This window comes from Lactuca saligna, chromosome 4 (assembly GCF_052625555.1).
Source record: "Lactuca saligna cultivar CGN05327 chromosome 4, ASM5262555v1, whole genome shotgun sequence".
Classification (NCBI taxonomy): domain Eukaryota; kingdom Viridiplantae; phylum Streptophyta; class Magnoliopsida; order Asterales; family Asteraceae; genus Lactuca; species Lactuca saligna.
Window position 1 is genome coordinate 244372464 of NC_136420.1, and position 22491 is coordinate 244394954.

General features: G+C 36.3%; 1 protein-coding gene across 5 annotated transcripts; it reads right to left on the reverse strand.

Moving 5' to 3' along the window:
- Positions 1-3441: 3441 nt before the first annotated feature.
- On the reverse strand, positions 3442-14296 carry LOC145043440 (putative 1-phosphatidylinositol-3-phosphate 5-kinase FAB1D). 5 transcript variants are annotated; one of them, XM_078992093.1, is made up of 13 exons: positions 14082-14296; positions 13507-13623; positions 13141-13298; positions 12825-12858; positions 12229-12729; positions 11659-12151; positions 10772-11527; positions 9698-10032; positions 8598-8724; positions 7932-8087; positions 5871-7052; positions 5246-5500; positions 3442-3899 (listed from the first exon to the last, which is right to left on the reverse strand). In XM_078992093.1, the coding sequence occupies exons 3-13, from the start codon at positions 13229-13231 to the stop codon at positions 3594-3596; spliced, it is 4236 nt and encodes a 1411-aa protein (XP_078848219.1). In that variant the 5' UTR covers positions 13232-13298; positions 13507-13623; positions 14082-14296; the 3' UTR covers positions 3442-3593. The 5 variants fall into 5 exon arrangements, with proteins under 5 accessions (XP_078848219.1, XP_078848221.1, XP_078848217.1 ...); XM_078992095.1 differs by lacking the exon at positions 13507-13623 and having other exon boundaries at positions 8652-8724; XM_078992091.1 differs by lacking the exon at positions 13507-13623.
- Between the last annotated feature and the right edge of the window lie 8195 nt (positions 14297-22491).

Here is a 22491-nt window from a genome sequence, read left to right on the forward strand (position 1 = left end):
TAGAGTTGTGAATGGATGATTTTGGAAAATCGATGGAGTTAACGGTGCTTGTGAGTGAATTTTTGTTGTTGGGTTTGACAATGACGATGAAAACACACGGTGAGAATATTGTATTAGTTTCCTTCACGTTGATGGATTTTCAACCGTTCAGAGTTGGAAAATATCTTTTGTTTGTTTTTAGCACACAACATGTTTGTTGAAATGCTTCAAACAATGTTTTCACCCTTTACATTTGTTAATTGTGCTTTTGTATTGGTAATTTCATCCCATTGACTATGGTTCTTGTGACCTCTCACCTGAGGATATTTCCAAATCAAATGATTGGCAAGATTTTGCTGACCAGATAATCACTAAAGATGATGCTACAATGCCAAATTAGGGAAATATTGGTTAACTATTAGAAGTTAACATGGAAATCCACATTTACTTTTTCTGTTAAGTCGTGCTTTATGTCATAAGTAAAGAAGAATTGGTTTGTAAGATAATTTTGATATGCTCTTATCTTAATTGTAGTTACAGGCCTATTTTTGGATTTGGTGGTGCTCTTTTAGAGTTTTTCACATTGGTAGCAACACTCATCTTATATTGACAAAAACCAATAGATTTCTTACTTGTATTCATCTTAATTTCTAGGTGTGTATCAAAATGGACACAGAACAGGAGTCTGAATGGAATGCAACACAGAGTATCTTTATCACTGAAGATCTTTTGACTGCTGATAAGCTTCAGCTGCAATTTCTTGCAGTTGTGGACAAAAACCGTTGGCTTTATCAAGGTGAGACATTGCAATGGGCAATCTATAGGTAACTCAACTGATTATTACTTTTTTAGTAGCAAAAACTTATAATTTAATGAAAAAAAACTAATTTCAGGTACAATATATGTTGGCTTCCATTGCTTTCTAAACATTTAGAGTCTAAAATCACTGAAGGGCCTTTAGTTATTCATCTTGATTGTAAATGGATTTGGCATTATCATAGTCTTAATCCGATATATGATTATGAAACAAATACTCATTTTTCCAATGATAATTTATGTAAAAGAAACTTTATGTTCTTGATATATATTTTTTTACAGATTAGATACAAATCATATTGTGAAGAATGTATGTATGATGTGTCACAAATATCATTTAAAATTTTCTATTCAGGTTCCTATCAAGCTATAATTGTGAGAGCTTTGTATACTTGCAGATTTATTAAATTTCAGGTAATTCTCACATAATATCAAAAAATTAATATAGAAAAATGATGATGAATAAAGAGATTTACATGTGAATCACTTGTGATTCACATGTGCATCACTTGTGACACATGTGAATTACATGTAATTCACATGTAAATTGTGTTAATTAATTATTTTTTCTAACCATATAGTTTATTTTAATTGCTTCTGTTTTAAGCTTCATAAATCACTTGTGATTTTCATGTGAATCACATGTAAATCACATGTAATTCACAAGTAAATCACAAAGTGATTCACATATGAATTAAATGTGATTCACATGTAAATCACAAGTGAATCGCATATGGGTTACGTGTGATACATATGTAATTTACATATAAATCACATGTAATTCACATATGAATTACATGTGATTCATATGTAAACTATATGTAATTCACATATGAATTACATGTAAATCTTATATGATATGTGCATGTGCATTTTTGTGAATGTTCTTGCATTAATTTTTTTTTTTTTTTTTTTTTTGTAGATTTTGAAGAATTTATGGAAAATATTGAAGAGGTGAAAAGTGATAAATTGAAGAAAATATGAAAATATTGATATGACGAAATGATAACATTGTGAATCTTCGTGCCATTTTTTTATTTTTTATATTTTATTTGTATCGAATAAAATACTTATACTATTATGTTTATAGATTGATTAATAAAAATGAGATTTCAATAATTTACTTACGAATATTATAGTATAAGAAATATTCATACATTCATTTGAAAAAAATATAAATTATATGCACCTAAAATGTTAATTTTTTGTTAAAAAAATTAGAGTTTTTTTTTTTTCAATATTCTAGTTTTTTTATACAAATTTACTGATTTTAAAAAATTTATATTTTTTTTTAAATGCAACTTTATTAAAAAAATTGTAGTTTTTTTTTTTTTTAATTACAGTTTTTTTTGAAAAAGTTGCATTTTTTTGAAAAAAATTGCAGTATTTAAAAAATAAAAAAAAAACAGCTTTTTTGAAAAAAAAAATACGGTTTTTTTTAATTTCAGTTTTATTAAAAAAATTGCGGTTTTTTGTTGAAAAAATTACAGTTTTAAAAAGAATTCAAATTTTTTAAAAATTTATGCTTTCCAAAAAAGTTAAAAAATCTGCAGTCTAAAAAAAATAAAGAAATTTTTTTAAAAAAAAAAATCCAAAATTTTGTTTTATAATGCTAATTTGAGAGTTTTTTTATTAATATTTTCAATAATACAAAAAATTAAGTTGGATTGATATAATGACGATCATGTCCTTAATGATTTGATTTTAATCCAATGTTCCACCTTTAGTTCTTAAGTTCTCGGAAAACTATGAATTCTCAACCGTTCTTATATATATATATATATATATATATATATATATATATATATATATATATATATATATATATATATATATATATATATATATATATATATATATATATAGTTAACAACTGAAATTACAATATTATAAACATTTATATAAAAAGAATATTTTAAATAAACGGTGAAAATAGTTTAAAAGAAGCGGAAGCGATCCTATATTCATTAAACCATAATTATTTATTTTTTAATAGTTTTTTGTTGACTTAATTAGAAATGGTATTGACTCATTCGTTAGTGGTTTTATTTATGGATCCTTCCTTTTAGAGTATGGCTTGATAATGTAGGGAAAAAGTGGTGGTTTTAAACTTTTTGTCATTCATTGCAAACAAACACACACCTCTTTCCAACGTAACATTTGTACAACATATATATATATATATATATATATATATATATATATATATATATATATATATATATATAGACTCAAGATCAAATAAGAAGGAAATTTTTGGTAGGAAGGTAAGAAGTTTTTTTTCTACATATTTTTGTCGCGACCAAACAAAATGAATCATTAAATGATTCATTTGTAAGATGATTCACAAGAAAAAATTCTCAAAAAAACATCTCGATGATTCATTTATACAATGATTTTGTTGTTATTCACTAAAATTGTCATAAAAATGAATTTTTTCTTCATTTACTTAAAAATGAATCATAAAGATGTTTTTTTGGGAATTTTTTCTTATGAATCATCTTACAAATGAATCATCTAGTGATTCATTTATTTTGTTCGTCAAAAAAATATGTAGAAAAAAAACTTCTTACCTTCCTACCAAAAAAAATTTCTTACCGGATATATATATATATATATATATATATATATATATATATATATATATATAAGCTACCAGCTGGTGGTTTTCCCGGCACTTAAAAACTAATACATATTATCCCCAGAAATTTGCTAAAAAGGTGCAGAATGGATGGGGTGGTGTTCAGCATTGACGGTTCATGGTGATGTATATGCATCCAAAATTTAATAACAAGTTTTCATTTCATCTTTGGGTTTGGGGTGTTGGAACCACAAAGGGTGCAGCGGTTGGAGGGTCTTTGAGAACACCAGTCATCAGGGACACTGAAAAAGTGGGTGTCAATGAACTTTCGAAATCTTTTTTTGTATTCTTTTGGAGAGATTATGGTAGGCAACTGGTTTTTGGGGACCACAAAGGACTTCACCCAGTTCTCCAGCTGTTTGTCCCAAGTATATTGCCGCACGTAATCGATTATGCCGCATACCAGCTCCTTTTCTTCCACGTCCACTCCAACCAATAGTGAATAGTCCATCACATTGATCGACTGAATATATCAAAAACAATAAAATATCATTTATTATTAATCAATTCTAAGCTTCTGTTACTTTTTTCCTTGATCAACATCTATTCTATATCTACATATCACATATGAGTAATGCAGAAAGTTTTATTTAATACAGAAAGCCATGGGTCTAATTCTCACACATTTTTCACACAAACCACTTTATCCAGACCACACTTAACTGGAAGAAGAAAAAAAAACAGCCTAATTCCTACTCTGTATTGTGACTGCTGCGGTCCAACTTTTGTCACATACTAACAGTGGATAGAAATAGCAACGTATTTTACACTTTTTGTCAATATAAGCAACATACTTTATTTTTTTAACCAAAATAGCAACTACTTATGTTTATTTTTCCATAATAGCAAAATCTACGTACATTTTTTAACAATAATAGCAATGCACTTTTTTTACAGATAATAGCAATATATAAATCAACAATAACAACATACTTATATTACTTTGCACATAAAATATATATAATCCTGTAATAGCAACATACTTACATTACTTTACACATATTAGCAATGTACTTAGAACTTCTTATCCATAATAGCAACGTACTTACATTCCTTAATTTGTAAATTGAAACTATGAAGCATTTTTCAGCTTTTGGGTTGAATATTGATTAGATTGGTAAAAATGTAAGTACGTTCTTATTATAGGTGTTGCTATTGTGGGTTAAAAATAAAGCACATTGCCCATATAAGTATTACAAATAAACTGGTGACCAATATTTTCCTATACTTTGTATTATCTAAATCTTTTAGTTTAGATATTTGACAAATAGCAAAAACAGTCTCCATCAGCCATGTTTCAAGTCAAAAGCATGAAATACTTTTCAGATTCAACTGCCACAATGACTTCTAAGAGAAGACTGGTAACAGATATTTTAAAAAGTATGGTGCCTGCTCATCATTTTATATTACTGGCAAAACAATATTCTTAATGATGGGAAAGGGAAGCAGTAAATTGTGTTGTTTAGAAGAAAAAAAAAAAAGCAGTTTCTGTGTAGGTGTGTGCATGACTCATGTTTAAAAACTATTTGAGAAAATGGACACAAACTTTGGAAATGCAAGGAAAATGCAAAAAGCTAGGACTTAGTGGGGATGAGTCTTTTTGTATTAAGTCAAAAAGAAACAGCTCGTGCTCTTTCTTTTTGACTTAATGCGGAGGAAACTTAATCCATGAAGGTATATAGAGAGAGGTTGCAAATTTTTTGGTCACTTCCATTCCCCCAATTGGAAGTGGGCCATCTAAAATACATTTTATGGAGATAAACAAGGCCTAAGTGGCATAAATGAAAAAGTAAGGGAATACTGACTGACATTGAGGAAGGCAGTATCGTTCCACACAGCGCGTTGCAGATTCCGCTTTGCTTTTGTATTAACGTATAAAGGGGACACATTCATGTCATTTACAAAGTTTTGGTCCAAAAGAACATCTCCTGTACCATCAACAACAGCATTGAAACGAGCATACAGAGCTCCTTTCAGATCATACTGCCGCGTAATTTTTCTCCCATAACTAATGTTCTCCATCACCATTAGATCATGTTTAGCCCCACTCTTTCGTTTCTTTACCTGCATTCCATATATCATATAACCCCATTTACATCCACAAAGAATACCACTACCTACTTATCATCTACTTTCCACACTATAAACTATTTACTTTCAAAATACTTCAATGGTTTAAAAGCAACAGCTTCATCAAAGTAGGTTGTTCATTGTTGATTTGTTTATTATAACATACTATTTTCACTTGTTCCTATTACATCATTGCACTTTAAAGTTGTACCGAAATATAGCAGTGTCATCCATGTACAAAGCAATTTTCATAAAGTATAATGTCATATATGAAAAAACAAATGCTATAGTTGGATAGATTTTCAAAGTACAATGCCTAGATAAAAAAAAAGAAATCAGAAAATAGAAGAAAAAAAAAACAAACCTGATAAATACCAAGAATTTTGGCGAGGCAAGTCTGATTTCCAAGTTTAAAACACTGATTCATGTACCCAAAATAGTGAGAAGCAAATTCAAGAAAGGAGTAAAACTCGGTTTTCTTAATTTCCTTAATAATGAAGCGGTCATCAAGAGTTTTAGCAAAGAAAGATTTACTCTTTCCACCTTTGGCATCCCAATGCTTACAACGGCTTAATGAAGAAATGTAATCAAGCTCAGATAAACCACATTGACCACGAAGATCGAGAAAATCTTTGGCAAATAAACAAGCTACCGAATATTTAGATCTGTTGGCTAATCTTCCCATGGAAATCACGGGGTGAAGATACCTTGAATTAGCAGGAACGGAATCCAGCAATTCCAACCCATCAAAGCTCGAAAAACGGGAGTCTTCTACATCGGAATCCATGGAGGTAAAGGAAGACCAATTTGGGGAACTCAAAGACAACATTTTCGGTAAACTTTCGTATGATTTTGAATCGTCACTTACAAATTCCAGTGATGTATTACTATTTCCGTCCTTTAGAAAAGCCAACGCACAAGCTATCATACTCGATAACTCATCTTCATAATCCGATACCATAAGAAGATTATCTGTACCCAATCCCAATCCCAATGGGAAATGAATCTTTGAGCCCTCTTCGCCTTGGGACTGGGTAATCATTTTGTGTATTCTGCTGGATCCGGAAGCTTCATATTTGGGCAAGTACCCTCTGTGGAGATCCTTCACATAAATGCTTTCAATCTGCGAGAATGGTGTCCACATCCACCCTTTGGGATCGGCTGATTTTGATGAAAAAGCCGAAGAAACTCCACCATTTTCATCATCAACAACAGCTTCGGTTGTGATTGGTTGAACTGATAAGCCATTTGCTTCTCTGGGTTCGGGTGTATGTGTATCGATTTTGATATTATCAGAAACCGGTTCACCATTTTCAGTGATGCTGATGGTGGTGGTATCTTTCTCCTGAAGATGAGGACGCTGTGATTCACGGACGGTTTGGGGGTCAACAGTTACTCTAATAAGATCGGATGAAAGGAGTGAATGGATGCGCTCATCCCAGATGTATGAACGAAGTAAAACCTCCCATTGTATGTAATTCAAGTGCAGTGGCTTGTACAGCCATTTAGTCATGCTCGTGCTTTCACTCAGCTTCTTCATGTTAACCTATAGTATTAGATGGACGATTCAAACAGCGTAAAAAAAATAATAATAATAATAATAAAACATTTCTCTCTATCACAACACTGTAATTTCATATTTTCTTGACATTGATTGTAGTTGTACTCTACCCAATTATTATTAGACTTTGGAAAATCTACTCTAATACAGCAGTGAAAATTTGCCTTGTATTTGGATGGCGTTGCTACAATTGGTAGATTTATAATTAAATTAAGTGGTTAAGCTTTTTTTAGTTTTTTGTCATTGGCAAAAAATTCCAATGACAAGAGTCTTTCTTATTCAGCATGACTTCCAAACAGAAGGAACAAATGTGTATGCAATAGGAAAAGTATGAGCTTAAGTATATATAACGGGATACATATTGGTGTTAATATTCCTCATAGGAAGACTTTGGGAGCATGATTACTGGATAATAGCACGTCTTAGTGTCAGAACATCTACATTGTATTATTCTTCTAGCAACACCCACATGCGCCTGCCATTTGAGATGTAAATCATGTACATAGCAAGGAGCCCAATTCACATTGGAATTTTTGTGATCATGGTTTTCTTATTACTTATAAGGGCTTGAGGTTGATGCTTCGAAAACTCCTCCTTTGGTTTTTGGGGATACATTATGATTGTAGAGATGATATGGTTTTCTTCAAGTATCAGATTTTTCATGAGATGACTTGTCACACTTTCCTTGAAAAGGTGGTTGGTGCTTCTCACAAGCCATGACTTTGGGTTTAGATATGTGTGTTATATATATCCAATTCTGTCCAGTGTAACAAGTGCAGCCTTTGTAGGGCTTAGATAGAGTAACAAAACACCCAATGAAATGAGATCTATCATTTATCTATGAGTGATGAGAAAGTAACCAACCTCATATTCCTCTTGCTCTTTATTCAACATCTCTTTGATGTCAGAGAATCTTTTACATGATCCTTGAATGTTCAGTGTTGATCCACCAAACTTGTCTTCCATCTTCTTCAGGGAGTTCTCAACCTCAGCAAACACTGATTGCCCTTCCTGGTACACCTTCACACCCCAACAAGTTAAATTTTATTAAATGACTGCAGATAATATAGGCCAAAATACAGTAAAGCACAACGTAATTTCATCATTTAATCTATCTAGCCATTTAACTACTTCACGCAATGATTCAACCTTTTTACTCTTTTAACCGTTGAAGAAAATCAATTTTAAAAGGTCAAAGAAAAAAAAGCACAACGTACTTTCACTGTTTTATCAAATTGAGCTATTAGTTTTTATGATTATATAATAACAGTTCAGTGGCTAAATCGATGAAAAAGTAATAGTTCAATGGCTAGACTGATAGAATGATGAAAGTAAGTTGTGCTTTTCTGTATTATTATTTCTTCCCTTATATCAAAACCATGTAACTGGGAAAACTGATTTTTGAAGGTCAAAATAAGTATAATGGTTTAATCGCTATAACAAGTTATTAACCAGCTAGACCAACGCTAAAAAAAATTACATATGCAACTTTCAACACTAAGCCAATAAACTACTTATGAATATACATACATCCGCAACTTCTTCTTTAAGAAAATCTCTTTCTATTGAATTGGTAAACTCGACCTTCCAATGCGGCAGAGATACAGAGTAAGTAGCCACTGTTGAGTATCTAAACATTGCAACCATGGAGCCTGATCTGCAAGTTTCACAACCATCTTATCAGAAAATATAAATATAGGCATATATACATATACATAAACATGTATACGCATATGGATATCTATATGTATATGTATATGTACATATACATTTTAGAATGCCAAATCTACTCTACTCCTACCTAAGTTACTCCTAAATCCACCTATGTCCCTAACAGGACTTGAACCCTAGACCACAAGGAAGGAGGGCAATACCTGATACCGCTGGGTAGAAGCCCTTACAGAACATGGACATGGACATGTATGTATGTATGTATGTATGTACATATATATATATATATATATATATATATATATATATATATATATATATATATATATTCCCTGAGTTAGTCAGTTAGGTTAGTTCTAATTGCAAAAAAGTAATGGTTTAAGGTGTACCATAGATAACTTCCTAGTTTTAGAATAATGACATTTTTAAACCACTATTTCACTATATCTATTGCGTACGCTTGGTTGCCCCAGAAGTAAAGAGGTGAGAATCTATTAAGTGTGCTCTCAACTTCAAGCATAGTATGTTCCATGCACTAGGTACATTATGATTTTCCTTCCCCATTACCAGAGAGAGCACTAGTGCTCAGCGGTGACCTTTACCCTTCTTTGTATCGCGTATGAGACAAAAAATTTAATTTCTGTCAAATCAGCATATTATGGTAAGAACTGTACACAATAAAAATAGGGTATACACCACTGACCACTCCTAGCCCCCCCCCCCCCCCCCCCCCCCCTCCCCCACCAACAGTCCCATAGAGGAGACAAATTACAATGTCCCCATAGCAAGGAAGGAAGGTGATGCCTCACATATGGATTTTCACTTGTATACCGCTAAGGCGAGCATGCATGAGGGACATAGCATACATTGTCATCGCCCCTAAAATGGAGAATGTTCATAGAACTCGAATTCCTAGTAAGGATCAAAAAAACATAGTCGAAAAATGGACAAGTGCATACCCGAAGAAGTGAAAATAGTCAGCATAAGAGGAATGTCCGCAGCTAGATGGTATTTCCCATGAAGAGTGGTTGGAGAAGCCAAGTTCTAAGAACTTCCCAAAGGATAACCCACGAGCAGCAACGGAGACCAATACTCTTTTGGTAGACTTTAAGCTTCCATTGGAGGGTTTACATTGGCCACAACAACTCCACATCCAAAGCTTTCCTTCATTTTCACCAGGCAACTGCTTATCTGAAGGAAGACGTTTAACTTGAATTGTGAGTTGCTTGTTCTGATGTGCATAGTACGAAAGATGAGCTTCTGGTAGTTCATTACATGTTCCACACAAAAGCTTCTGCATAGGTTCACAGCTGTCAGTGCCAACTATAAAATTATGGTTTGATATATTCGGCTAAATAAAATGCAAGAGATAGCAACATACTTTCACTCATATGTGTATTACAACATCCTACTTCCATTTCTTTCTATTACAATATTGTAGTTTTAATTTTCCTTTTTCTTATCAAGGCACTGAACTTCAACAAATCCACCCAATTATAGCATTGTAGCTTCAATTGCTTTCTTACTAGAACATTGTACTTTAAAATATGTACTCAATTACAGCAGTGAAAACTACTTTTATTGCTATTATTGGGTAGATTTTACAAAGTAGAATTTAGTAATATGAAAGAAACGAAGATAAGAAATATAATAAACAAATGAATGGAAGTACTTCGCTATTTGTTGCATTTAGCCCCAACATATTTAGGAGAGAAGATAGAATACTCGAAAGTAAGCAGAAGAGAACAAAGTATTATTTGTAAAAGCACGAAGCTTGTGAACTAAGGCACAGAGAAAATGATAGAATAGAAAAGGTTGTACTGCCTTTGGCATGCACCAGGCTGATGTCATTGGGACAGAAAATTGCAATTTTTGTCACACCTGAAAAGATGGGACAGGAACTCGCCCTCGATCTCTCTTAAGTGCAAAAGACATCCAATCCATGTAACAAACAAAGCCAAAAAGGAAGAGAATATATATATATATATATATATATATATATATATATATATGTAGATGGTGTTTAAAGCAACCTGATTGAGTAAGTTATCCTGCAAAAACTTTCCGAGGGGCACATCGAAATTCCGGTAGAACTTGATACATGAAAAGCTACTTTGCTTACACATAGTCCCTCTTATGACATTCCTTCTAGACATCAAAACTAATATGCTCTCTGAATCCAAAACCGCAGTAATGTCATCCTTACGTTGCATACGCTCTTCAGAATCTTTTGTTTCTAAGGACAAGTTTCTTCGAAGCAACTCTGTTTCCGTATCTGGAGAGCTGGTTTCGGTGCGGTCAAGGGGGGCGTTATAGCCAAGGTATGTCTCCTCCTCCTCCTCATGGTCTTGGTCTTGGGGGGTAGCATTGAAAAGAGGGTACCCTACAACTTCCTGTAAAGAGGCCGAGAGTGAAGATAACCCTGAGAGAACAATTGGGTCATATGGCTCATAAGATGATAAACTATGCCCTTCTAGACCCAAGTTGTCAGGCCCATTTTCTTGAAGAAATCCATTGGAGATGGGGATATCAATGGTGGTGATCAAATTATCAGTAGTTGTAGTTTCCGTACTCGACTCACTGGCTACAGGAATATCAAGAACTTTATACACAAACACAGGTTTAGTTGAAAATATAGCCATTCCATTTGGGGCAGTCGTGGATAACATTGCCCGTTGATTCACAAGGAATGAACTTTCAAGGATCAAATGGTATGCCATTACAACCGCAAACTGAACAACACATTTTATGGTTTTAAGTTCATCACTGTGAGATCCCATCAGCAGAATCTGTATGTATATATGTATGTATGTGTGGATTAGTCAGTCAGATCAACAACAACAGTAACAGTGTATATATATATATATATATATATATATATATATATATAGAGAGAGAGAGAGAGAGTATATAAACTGACCGTAAATCCCATTCGTGTGGGACAGCCTTGGAGAAACATTAATGTCTTCTTAGGGTGTTTTCCATTATCACAAAGAGCAGCATGTTCTTCTACAATCTTTTCAAAATAAAAGGATTCGCACTGCCTCAGCTTTTGGTCATTCAGCAGCAGCATATCAGAGGACAAGATTGGTGAGCCAGTACAACGAGCAACTCTCTCCAATCGGTGTAGTTTCATTTCCAATACCAATGTCATCCCTTTTGCAAGGATAGACTCTTGAATATCTCGTGAAACGGTTTTCTCAACTAGTATGACATTTGGATTCAACTTCTCTATCATCCCAATTAGATAATCTAGCCTCTCATTCTCCTGTTTCATCGACTCAAAGGATGATAGTCCATCTGAAGAAACACTAAGTGCACCCTTGATCAATAGCAACTTGGGTTTTCTATACTTTGTTGGCATGTGTTTGTGAGCTGCATGTTTCTTGAAGACTAAGCCCTTGAAAACTTTACTGCAAAACATAAAACCAAATATAATTCACAACTCACAATCAACAAGACAGAAATTACCATTACTAGTACTACTAACCTTTGGGTCCGAGAACCGGTCGCAATGCATTTGATCTTCACATATCCATCAGGATCCATTGCTTTTCCCTCAAAAGCATCTGGCTTCAGATATGAAGCAGCTTCCCATGATAAAGCTGTGACTGTATCCACCCACGTATCCGTATCATTCCCAGAACAAGAAATGCCCATTGATGTAAGAAGATGCTCCACAAGTGCCTTAAACTTCCCATTCATAACCTCATCCATTGCCTTTTTTGTTTCTTCTCTAAACCTAAAGCTCCCACATCCTTCTTCTCTAAGGCTGCTCAGATTACTTGGCTTTCCCCATTTCATGCCATCACCGTACTCTTCATCGTCATCATCGTCCTCATAATTGCCAATACTACCCTCCATGTCGTCCTCTCGGTCTTCTGGTTCAGGGGGAAACCAAATATGAGAATCAATACCCCCATTTCCATCACATGATTCATGCTCCTGTTGTAAGATACGAATTCCACTGCTTGATTCCTCTCTCAGGGACCTAAAAGTAAACAATTATATGATTATGCAATAGATACATGATCCATCTAACTTCTTATTTTAAAGGAGATTGGTGAGGTGTGGCCATCAGCTTACCTATCATTTGAGGGCACATCCACAAGATAATCATCTGAAACAGTACAATCAAACAGATTATTTATGACTTAAAAAGAAAATGTTACTTGTGATGTAATCAAGGGAAAGGTGTTTTTCAACAATTGTCTGTATTATTTTTTTTTTTTTTTCTTTCATCAGTGATGTATGGATGACTATTCCTTTTTTGGACTGAAAAAGATTGTCTGAATGAAGTTTCCCCATCGAGTCCTTTTTGTATTAAGTCAAAAAGACACATCTATATATCTGACTGAACTAAGTTGTGCCTCCAGTATGTCAAAAAAAAACAGGCACTTACTGTAATATGAAACGGAGCTATCAGTTTTTGCCAGAGACACAGCTGGGCTGATTGATGAAGCTGATGGAATAATCAAACTATCATGCGTCATATCCTCTAACTCTTCCCCTTCACCAGAAAATTGGCATCACAAAGTAACTCTTTAAAGATGAAGGGTCCTGCAACATAAGAAATAATCATTACAAATGACCGGAAGCCCTAGCAAAATGTGAACTTCTATGGAAGTTTAACTTAGTCATCTATCAATTACTAAGTTAAAACCTAGATCAATACTCAAAGTCGCCTAGGGAACAAAATCACAAGTAGTTTGGATAACAATTATACAAATCCTCTTACAGAGAAAAAGAAATATAATAGTTCTCTTACAAAGTCAACTTGAAATTGCAAATTATATTTGACAAGGGTTAGCTGTAAGCTCCGTAATTTGGAAAACATGAAGTCAATGTTCAAAAGAATCACTAAGATTGAAGAAGACGAGCCTACCTGATACAACCAAAATACCACCAGGAATCAAATTACTGTTTCATTTCGAGTAGCAATGTGAAATCATTAACAAACATATACCAGAATCAATATCACAACTCTTGACTGAAATACACAAAACAAATTAGAAAAGAACGACAACACAACATCAACCCGAATCAGATGAACGGCCGATCACTATCTGAACTAGGATGTAACTGATTAATCGAGGCGAGATTAAAGATGATGAAGTTGATCTGTTGACTTGTTGGTTGACAATTAAACGTTCTTGCCCGAAATATACTCAAATTCAAACATAGAAACAGGAAATTGAAAGAAAATTTAGGAGAAACTCTGAAACATTGTACCATATCATGCCATCGTGACAAACAATATGGTAAATATTGAAAATTGTTTTGAAGGTTAACCTGCCAGTATTAAATAGAAACCCAATTAACACGTAAGGATGAGATAGTGACCTCTCTCCGTCTGTAAGTCGATCCCTAGCATTACATCAAACAAATACCCCAACTCCCCAACTGCTTATCTATGGATTTCTTCTTGGCTTAACTTTCTGTTCAAGAGAGAGAATGAGGAGAAAGGAAGTTAGAATATGGAAGAATGGCGGATGTGGACCCACACAGTAGAACAGTTCTACAAACCCCGAAGAAAGAATTTTCAAAATCAGAATCAATGGCAGGTTAGCATATGTTATGGGTGGTTGGTGAAAAATATAAATATACAATGCAACTTCCGAAAATTGAAAAAATTTAGTCATAAATCTTAATTATTTTACGGAAAATAGCCAACAAAAACCAAAAAAAAAAAAAAAAAAAAAAAAAAAAAAAAAAAAAAAAAAAGAATTTCTAGCCATCAAAAGACCCTATTATTATTAGAAATATTAGCAAAACAGTTAATGACTGGACACTATTTCTAACAATGGAGCTGTGACATCTTTATTTTCGTGGGCAGAAAAAACCGATTTTATTTATATTTTATAAAAATCAGAGTACCACTTTTAATAAAAATATTACGGAATTTGTTCCCAGAAAAACATGGTAAATACGTTATCATTGCATTTCTGAATAAATGTATTTTTATTCAGTTTAAAACATTTGGGATGTCACTGTTAATACAGAAACATAAACATAAACAGAACTTGCATTCATTTACACTAGTGATCTACATCTTTTTTAAATCTCTCAGTGTAGGGTAACTTCGTTGCAACGACCCAAAATTTCTATAAAATTTAAACTTTTCAAAAACATGCCAATTCATTAAGTATTTACAAAAAGGTTTTCAATACATTTATTATCAAAGCATTCTCAGGTCCATATCATAAAACATAAATGCGAGGAGCGGTATGATCACGCATTTGCCTTGCCACAGTCTCCTGAAGAACCTGAAAAACATTAAACCACAACTGTAAGCCCGAAAGCTTAGTGAGATACCCCCAAAATACCAACCACATATACCATACACATAACATGCTATATCATAACGAATCACAGAACAGCCATGCATAACGGGTCTACTGTGAGACTCGTCCGCCGTGTCGGGCCTTCAGTCCACCTGGTCCACCCTCCGAGTCCAAACATGTCCCTCGAGTCTGCAGTGTGGTTGGTCCGCCCGCACCGAGCCTTCAACCCACCTGGTCCACTCTCTGAGTCTACAGTATGACTGGTCCGCCCGCATCGGGCCTTCAGTCGGCCTGGTCCACTCTCCGAGCCTCGACACATCTGGTCCGCCCTCGTGGGGCCTACAACCTATCCGGACCGCTCGCTGGGCCTTCGGAACAACCGGTCCGCCCTGGGTATCTTTGTCTACAGCACGAAGCAGGACCCGCCTCAACCCAACTCCAGTCCAAACAACCATGTGCACATAAACATACAATCATATAACAGTTCATATTCAATCAAACCGATCTAGCAGATCACATAGCATAACATACTCTAAGAAGGATACCGACCTAACCGGTCGCTAGCATAGCCTCACCCTACATACCAGGATACCGACCTTAACAAGGTCTCTAACGAATACCATCCTAACTACCAGGATGCAAACATATCAAAGCAATAACATAACAACAGATACCCGGATCTCAATCCGATAAACGGTCGGCCTTGGTGCCTTAGACCCTGTTGATATAGTGAGGATAACTCACCTCGCAACTGCTGACCGAAAGGATAATATCACGCTGCTTCAACCTCCGACCCGAACTCTAACACTATCAATACCCAAAAGACTGAATCCAATAAATACCAATAATTACCAAATTACCCTGGAAATCAACTGGTCAACCCTTGGTCAAAGTCTACCCCTGACTGACTCTACTCGCCGAATCAAGCCAATGACTCGCCGAGTCTTCATACATAGAACATTCTTCAATTTGTGACCCAACTCGCCGAGTCACCTCTAGACTCGCCGAGTACAACAACTCTAAGCCCACTTGCACATAACTCACCGAGTCATCCCTTTACTCACCGAGTCACAGCACTTCCAAAAGAAACTTGGACACTACGACCAGACTCGCCGAGTCCAAGAACAGACTCACCGAGTCTACGACTATCTTCAACCTACTCGCCGAGTTGTTCTTCCAACTCGCCGAGTTCCAGGCCATCTTCATCCAACTCACCGAGTTGTTCTTCCAACTCGCCGAGTTCTAGACTTTCTTCAAGCAACTCGTCGAGTCCACCCATGTGACTCCCCGAGTACCATCGGGTCTGAATCCATACAGAAGCTTTCCAAGCCATGCAGATGATCCAAACCATAGATCTACTTCTCCTAAGGCCATCCATCACGTAAAGTGGCAATCTTTACGTGAATCCAAGAAGATCTAGGCATTTTTACTCTAGGGTTTGGGGTTTGGGACAAGATAGCTCCATCAAATACACAAGAACAGGGACTTTAATGCTCTTAAGACCTTCTCCACTCCAGATCTGAGGTAGCAACCTCAGATCTATCCTTCAAACTCAAGATGCCACAAATCTAAGCTTCCCACACAACCCCAAAATGATGAATCTAGAACAACACAGCCCAAGAACGAGATATTACCTCAAAATGAAGCCTCCAACAGCAAGAAATCCGAATCTAAACAAAGCCCTTTGATCCAAGCCTCTTCTCCTTCAAGATTTCTTCAACAAACACTTCCCCAAGCTCCAAATGCACTCCAATCTTCCACAATCACGCTTTCTAGGGTTTCTGGACTTCAAGGGAGATCAAAGAGGCTGGGGAGAGGATATAATGTTCTTTAAATAGGGCTCATCCCCCGCATTTAGGGTTTTCTCCACTCAACACCTACTCGCGAAGTCCATCTTTGGACTCGCCGAGTAGGCCACTTGACACGCGACCAAAGTCGCGACCCTACCGCCGAGTCCATCCATGGACTCACCGAGTCCATCCATGGACTCGCCGAGTTGCCCTTCAAATTTACACTTTTAGCCCTTCAACTCTACTCTTGATATTCCGGGATGTTACATTCGTATCGGCACTTGTGATACAAATAAGCTTGAGTGGATCAGGTTGGGAAACCTGGTGAGTACATAGGGTTTTCAACCCACAATAATATAATTATTATGTTTAAACATCAAACAATCAACCGAATTACTCATCCTCATTATCTTCTTAAGGATCTACCCTAAGAATCAGCTATTTCTTGTTCATTTATTCCTAAGGATCATCCTAAGGAAACTGCACGAAGTCCATCGTTGCCAATGACACAGTTGTCAAGCACAGCTGCTAATATTATCATTAAGGCGCAACTGCTAGAATTGTAACATTCTCTATGAGATGCATTTGTCGGTATTGTCTTTTAGACGCTACTGTCATGGTTAGAATGTTCTCTATTAGGCACAGCTGTCGATACTATCCTTAGAGCGCAGCTGCTAGGATATTTATCATAGATCAAAAACATCTACAGGTTGTGGCGCAGCTGCCAATACTCATCTATAAGGTACTAGGTTCATTGTTGTCAATGTTCACCTATAGGGCAATGTCAATACTGCTAATGTTCCTCTATTTCAACTTTCATCCCTTGTCATTCATCTATCCATGTTTTATCCAACATATTTTGTAGATATAAAACCCATATACAACTTAATTCATTTAAAAAATGTATAAAATTATTCATCCAACATAGACAACAAGTATACAGATCATACGCACACATAACACGTAATTTATATAAAATATTTCATATCTATGTGTAAGATGAAAAAGACTATGCACTCACCTGATAAGGTGGTGACTCTGTACTCGAACAGCGCTTCGTTTACTTAAAAGAATTTCATTCGACAAAATATAGTATCATTACCACTAGAGTTTAGTCTAATGTTCGACGAGACTAATTAATATTCTAGCTATTATTACTATTATATATGAGTCAAACAATACTCTTCACCCACTATGTACAGACAGGGGCCAAACATGGAACACCGGAGGGCATGATCATTTTGGCATATAGTACTTCTGAAATCCAGCAACCTAAGTGGCCCTCCAAACCAGATTCCCCGTACCGCGAGTGGTTAAAAGGATATTATAATGACACTTATATAACTCATAATAATAGCCCAATAAATTATTATAAGGTCCTAATAACATTACTATAATTAAATAAAAGTTATATTAAAAATTAGGTAGGTGTAGCTTACTTACAACGGGTTTTTCTCAAAAACCGAGCTTCGCCGAAGCGGCGTTTCCGAGCCGAAAGGCTCTTTTCCCGGGGCTTCCTTCGGGTGCTAAGGGGTTTACCTAGGCTTTTAAAGGGTTAGGGTAGGTAAGAGAAAGAAAATAGTGAGAGAGAGAAGGTTTTGGAGTGATTTTTCCGGGAAATCTCGCACCTTATTTATAGGTCGGAGGTCCTCGGTCTACGCAGTGCGTAGCCTCGGATGCGGCGCGTTCGTACGTTGAGGTGTCGCCTTGCTGGTGCTGTATCGTGGCCGCATTCGGAACCGCAGGAGCTTCGGTGTACGCGCAACGTTCCTTCGGATGCAAGGCGCTCCTCTTGAACGTGTGGCATAGTATGGCCAGGTGTCCGAATCCGAAGGCTAATCCGTGATCAGCAAGCTACGACCCAGATCGATCCATGTCATCACCCCCTCGCAGATTCGCAATTTTCCTTCCCGACTTCAAAAATTCATAACTCTAGCATACGAGCTCCGTTTTTGACGTTCTTTATATCCACGCGTAGGCGGGACCGTACTCTACAACTTTTGTTTGGACTCCATCGGCTAATTTTGACTTTTATTTTTAATGTTATATTTTTAACAGGCCGGAACAAGATTATCCCGTTAAAAATCCATAACTTCTTCATCCGACATCCGTTTTCGTCTGTCTTTTTACCGTTACGCTACTACTAACGAGACATTCGATTCTCGTTTAGGTTGTGTCGACTAATAACCGCTCAATCTAATACTCGAACTCCATGTTGCATATCGCTAAGCCGAAAATTCGAAAAATCATAACTTCCTCATACGAACTCATATTTGGGTGTTCTTTTTATGCACACTCTCAGTTTAACGAACACTACGGCTTTCGTTTAGATCACTAAGGCTAAAAATCGCTCTATCGTAAAATCATTATTTACGTTGCGCAATGTCGTGCCGATTCTATCGCGAAACTTCAACGGACCATAACTTATTTGTTATAACTCGGATTTCGGCGTTCTTTATATGTACAGAACCCTAGTGACATATTCTACAACTTGGTTAAGATTAATCCTTCTAAATAGTCTTCCATCTAAAACGCATTTATAATGCTCATTGTCTCTAAATTGACTAGCCCGGATCTACAGACGTTACAGGAGCACTATAAATGGAGACCTCTAGTAACCCTAAAGGAACACTAAAATTAATAAATTATTGGCCTCTTCCTCTTGTCTCCGCATGGTAACACAGAATCTCCCACACAGTTTTTGGTGAAATTCATACACACAAGAAGTTATATATTTTCTTGCTTGATGATTTTTAATGTGGGTGCGACCTAATAAAAGGGATCTCCTTTGAGCCTTTAAGTTTCTTCTTGACATCAAAAAAGGTTAATTGTTTATCTTTCGGTCAATTAAGTGGCAGAAATTTTAATAAACATAGATCTTGTTTTGTTTATGATGTTGTTTTGCTTTTACTATGTAACATGTGTATCCTAGGTACAAGTCTTTTTTCATTTTAAGTTTGGAATTTGGGAGTTCATCGCACCACTGTGGAGCGGTCATTTTAAGTTCAGGACACGTCATTAACTGGTGGTGCGGTCAGGCCCTCACTGTGGCGCGGTGGCGGTTATGGATCAAAACTCTAGATCTCGGGATTTGGGCCTTATTTAAATGCAAGGGTTTTCCTCATTATACTCCCTGAAAACGTCTCTTACCCTAACCCTAACTCCCTTGGTGTTTAAGAGAGCTTAATTGGTGTTTTGGTGCACTTTTGAAGAAACTTGTGTCATCTGGAGCAACAACAAGGGGTTTTCCAATTAGCTTTTATATCCATTTCACCTTCTGGACTCTTGAGGTATAAAGTCTCTACCTTGGTGTTTATTCTCTTTAGAACTATGTTGTAATGAGTTTATTGTCATTTTGGTCCCACAAACCCTTGTGTTCTTGGAGTGTGGTGAGCTTTATAACCTTTTTTATGCATTATTAGCTTTTAGATCCTTATTGTTGAAGAAAAAGTGCTTGAATGGGCAAGCCTTGAGTTCATGAACTTGGAAGGACCTTCTTAACTAGATTTTAGACTTAGGATTCCAGAGCTTAACGTATTGTGATTTCTTAATGGATAAAGTTGGAAAGTTTATCCATCAAGACCCTTAAAGGAATCAGATATGGGCTTTTAAGCTCTAGAGGTTGAGGGTTAACAACTTAATCAGTTAAGCTGTTTTGCACGCTCATCACAGTGCGATGAGTGGTAACTCATGGCACGGTGGCAAGATTCGGTCATGTGACATCCTCATTTTCACGGCTAGAAAAGACCGATTTTGTTTATGCTTTATAAAAGTCAGAGTACCTCTTTTAATAAAAATGTTGCAGAATTTGTTCCCAGTAAAACATAATATATATGTTATCAAAGCATTTCCAAAGAAAAGTATTTTTATTCATTTTTAAACATTTGGGATGTCATCGTCAATACATAAACATAAGCATGAACATAACTTACATTCGTTATCACTAGTGATTTATATCTCCTTAATCTCTCAGTGTAATGTGACTTCATATCAACACCAGTGATATAAATAAACTGAGCAGGTCAGGTTGGGAAACTTGGTGAGTATATAGGGTTTTCAACCCACAATAAATAAGTTTATTAACTTTATCAAACCAAACAAACTCGATTAACCGTTCCCGTTATCCTCACTTTAGGTCCCTAAAACATCTAACACAAGGGACCTAGTCTAAGGACTTTCATCGGGGTGACAACACATGCTTCGGGGGTTCCTCAACAATTTATGTCAGATAAGGCAACCATGTGGGGGATGGAGTACTGTTGATGAGCACACAGTTCAAATAAACATGTAACAACCAAAAATTTCAACATAATTTAAACTTTTCAAAACAATCCATTTTAATAACATTATTACAAAAAGGTTTTCAATACATTATTTATCAGAGTATTCCCAGGTCCATTTCATAAAACATAAACGCGAGGAACGGTACGATCACGCCTTTGCCTTCCCACAGTCTCCAGAAGAACCTGAAAAACATTAAACCACAACTGTAAGCCCGAAAGCTTAGTGAGATACCCCCAAAATACCAACCACATATACGCCCTTCCAGACTACGACCTTCCGGTCCAAAACATATTGCCTTCCGGCCCATAAAATAATGCATTCCGGCCCATAGCATAAAAAGCATACATAACATAACAGAACATAGAACAACCATGCATATCGAGTCTACTGTGTGACTGGTCCGCCGTATCGGGCCTTCAGTCCACCGGGTCTAGTCATGTCCTTCGAATCTACAGTGTGGTTGGTCCGCCCGCACCGGGCCTTCAACCCACCTGGTCCACTCTCTGAGTCTACAGTATGACTGGTCCGCCCTCGTGGGTCCTACAGCCTATCCGGACTGCTCGCTGGGCCTTCGGAACAACCGGTCCGCCCTGGGTATCTTCGCCTACAGCACAAAGCAGGACCCGCCTCAACCCATCTCCAGTCCAAACAACCATGTGCACATAACATACAATCATATAACAGTCATAGTCAACAAACCGATCAAGCAGCTCGCATAACATATCATTACCCTAACCAGGTTACCGACCTAACCGATCACTAGCATAGCATCACTCTACAAATCGGGAAACCAACCTGAACCAGGTCTCTAGCATATACCATTCTAGCTACCAGGATGCAGACATATCAAACAATAACATAATAACCATATCCAAATCTCAATCCAAATAAAGGGACGACCTTGGTGCCTTAGATCCTATCGATATAGTGAGGATAACTCACCTCGCGAATGCCGATACTCTGGAAGAAGCAGACTCTCGAACCACCAACTCACTGCAAAACCCGAACTATTCAACATAACAAGCATAAGCATTAGGTCAAACATACTTCCACTTATCGGACCAAGACCAAAGTCCAAATCTCACACAAAGTCCAACATTGGCCCAATTTACCAAATTAGGCCCACCTCATCAAATGGGCCTAGATCCAATATCCATAATATTAATTGGTCCCAAAAGACTCTATTCATAATTTCCAGACTTGGCCCAAACACCAACAACCCACAAATGGCCCAACACAGGAGGAGTACGCTGGGCGTACTCTCCTTGGTACGTTGGGCGTACTACAATGATCACCAAATAAAATGGGGCTCTGGCCTGCTACGCGGGGCGTAACTGCGAGATCCATTAAGTCCTTTTAACATCTTAATGGCTTAAGCTCTTAAGCCCAAACTTC

Bases quoted from the DNA above. Each gene is read 5' to 3' on its own strand.
- LOC145043440 (XM_078992091.1), bottom strand. From the start codon at position 13,231: ATGACGCATGATAGTTTGATTATTCCATCAGCTTCATCAATCAGCCCA. The intron at 8,725-9,697 runs GTATGCACTTGT...TGAAACTTGCAG, and splicing joins GACTATTTTCACTTCTTCGG to ATCAGGCTCCATGGTTGCAA. The intron at 3,900-5,245 runs GTCAGTCAGTAT...TGATATATTCAG, and splicing joins ACGATACTGCCTTCCTCAAT to TCGATCAATGTGATGGACTA.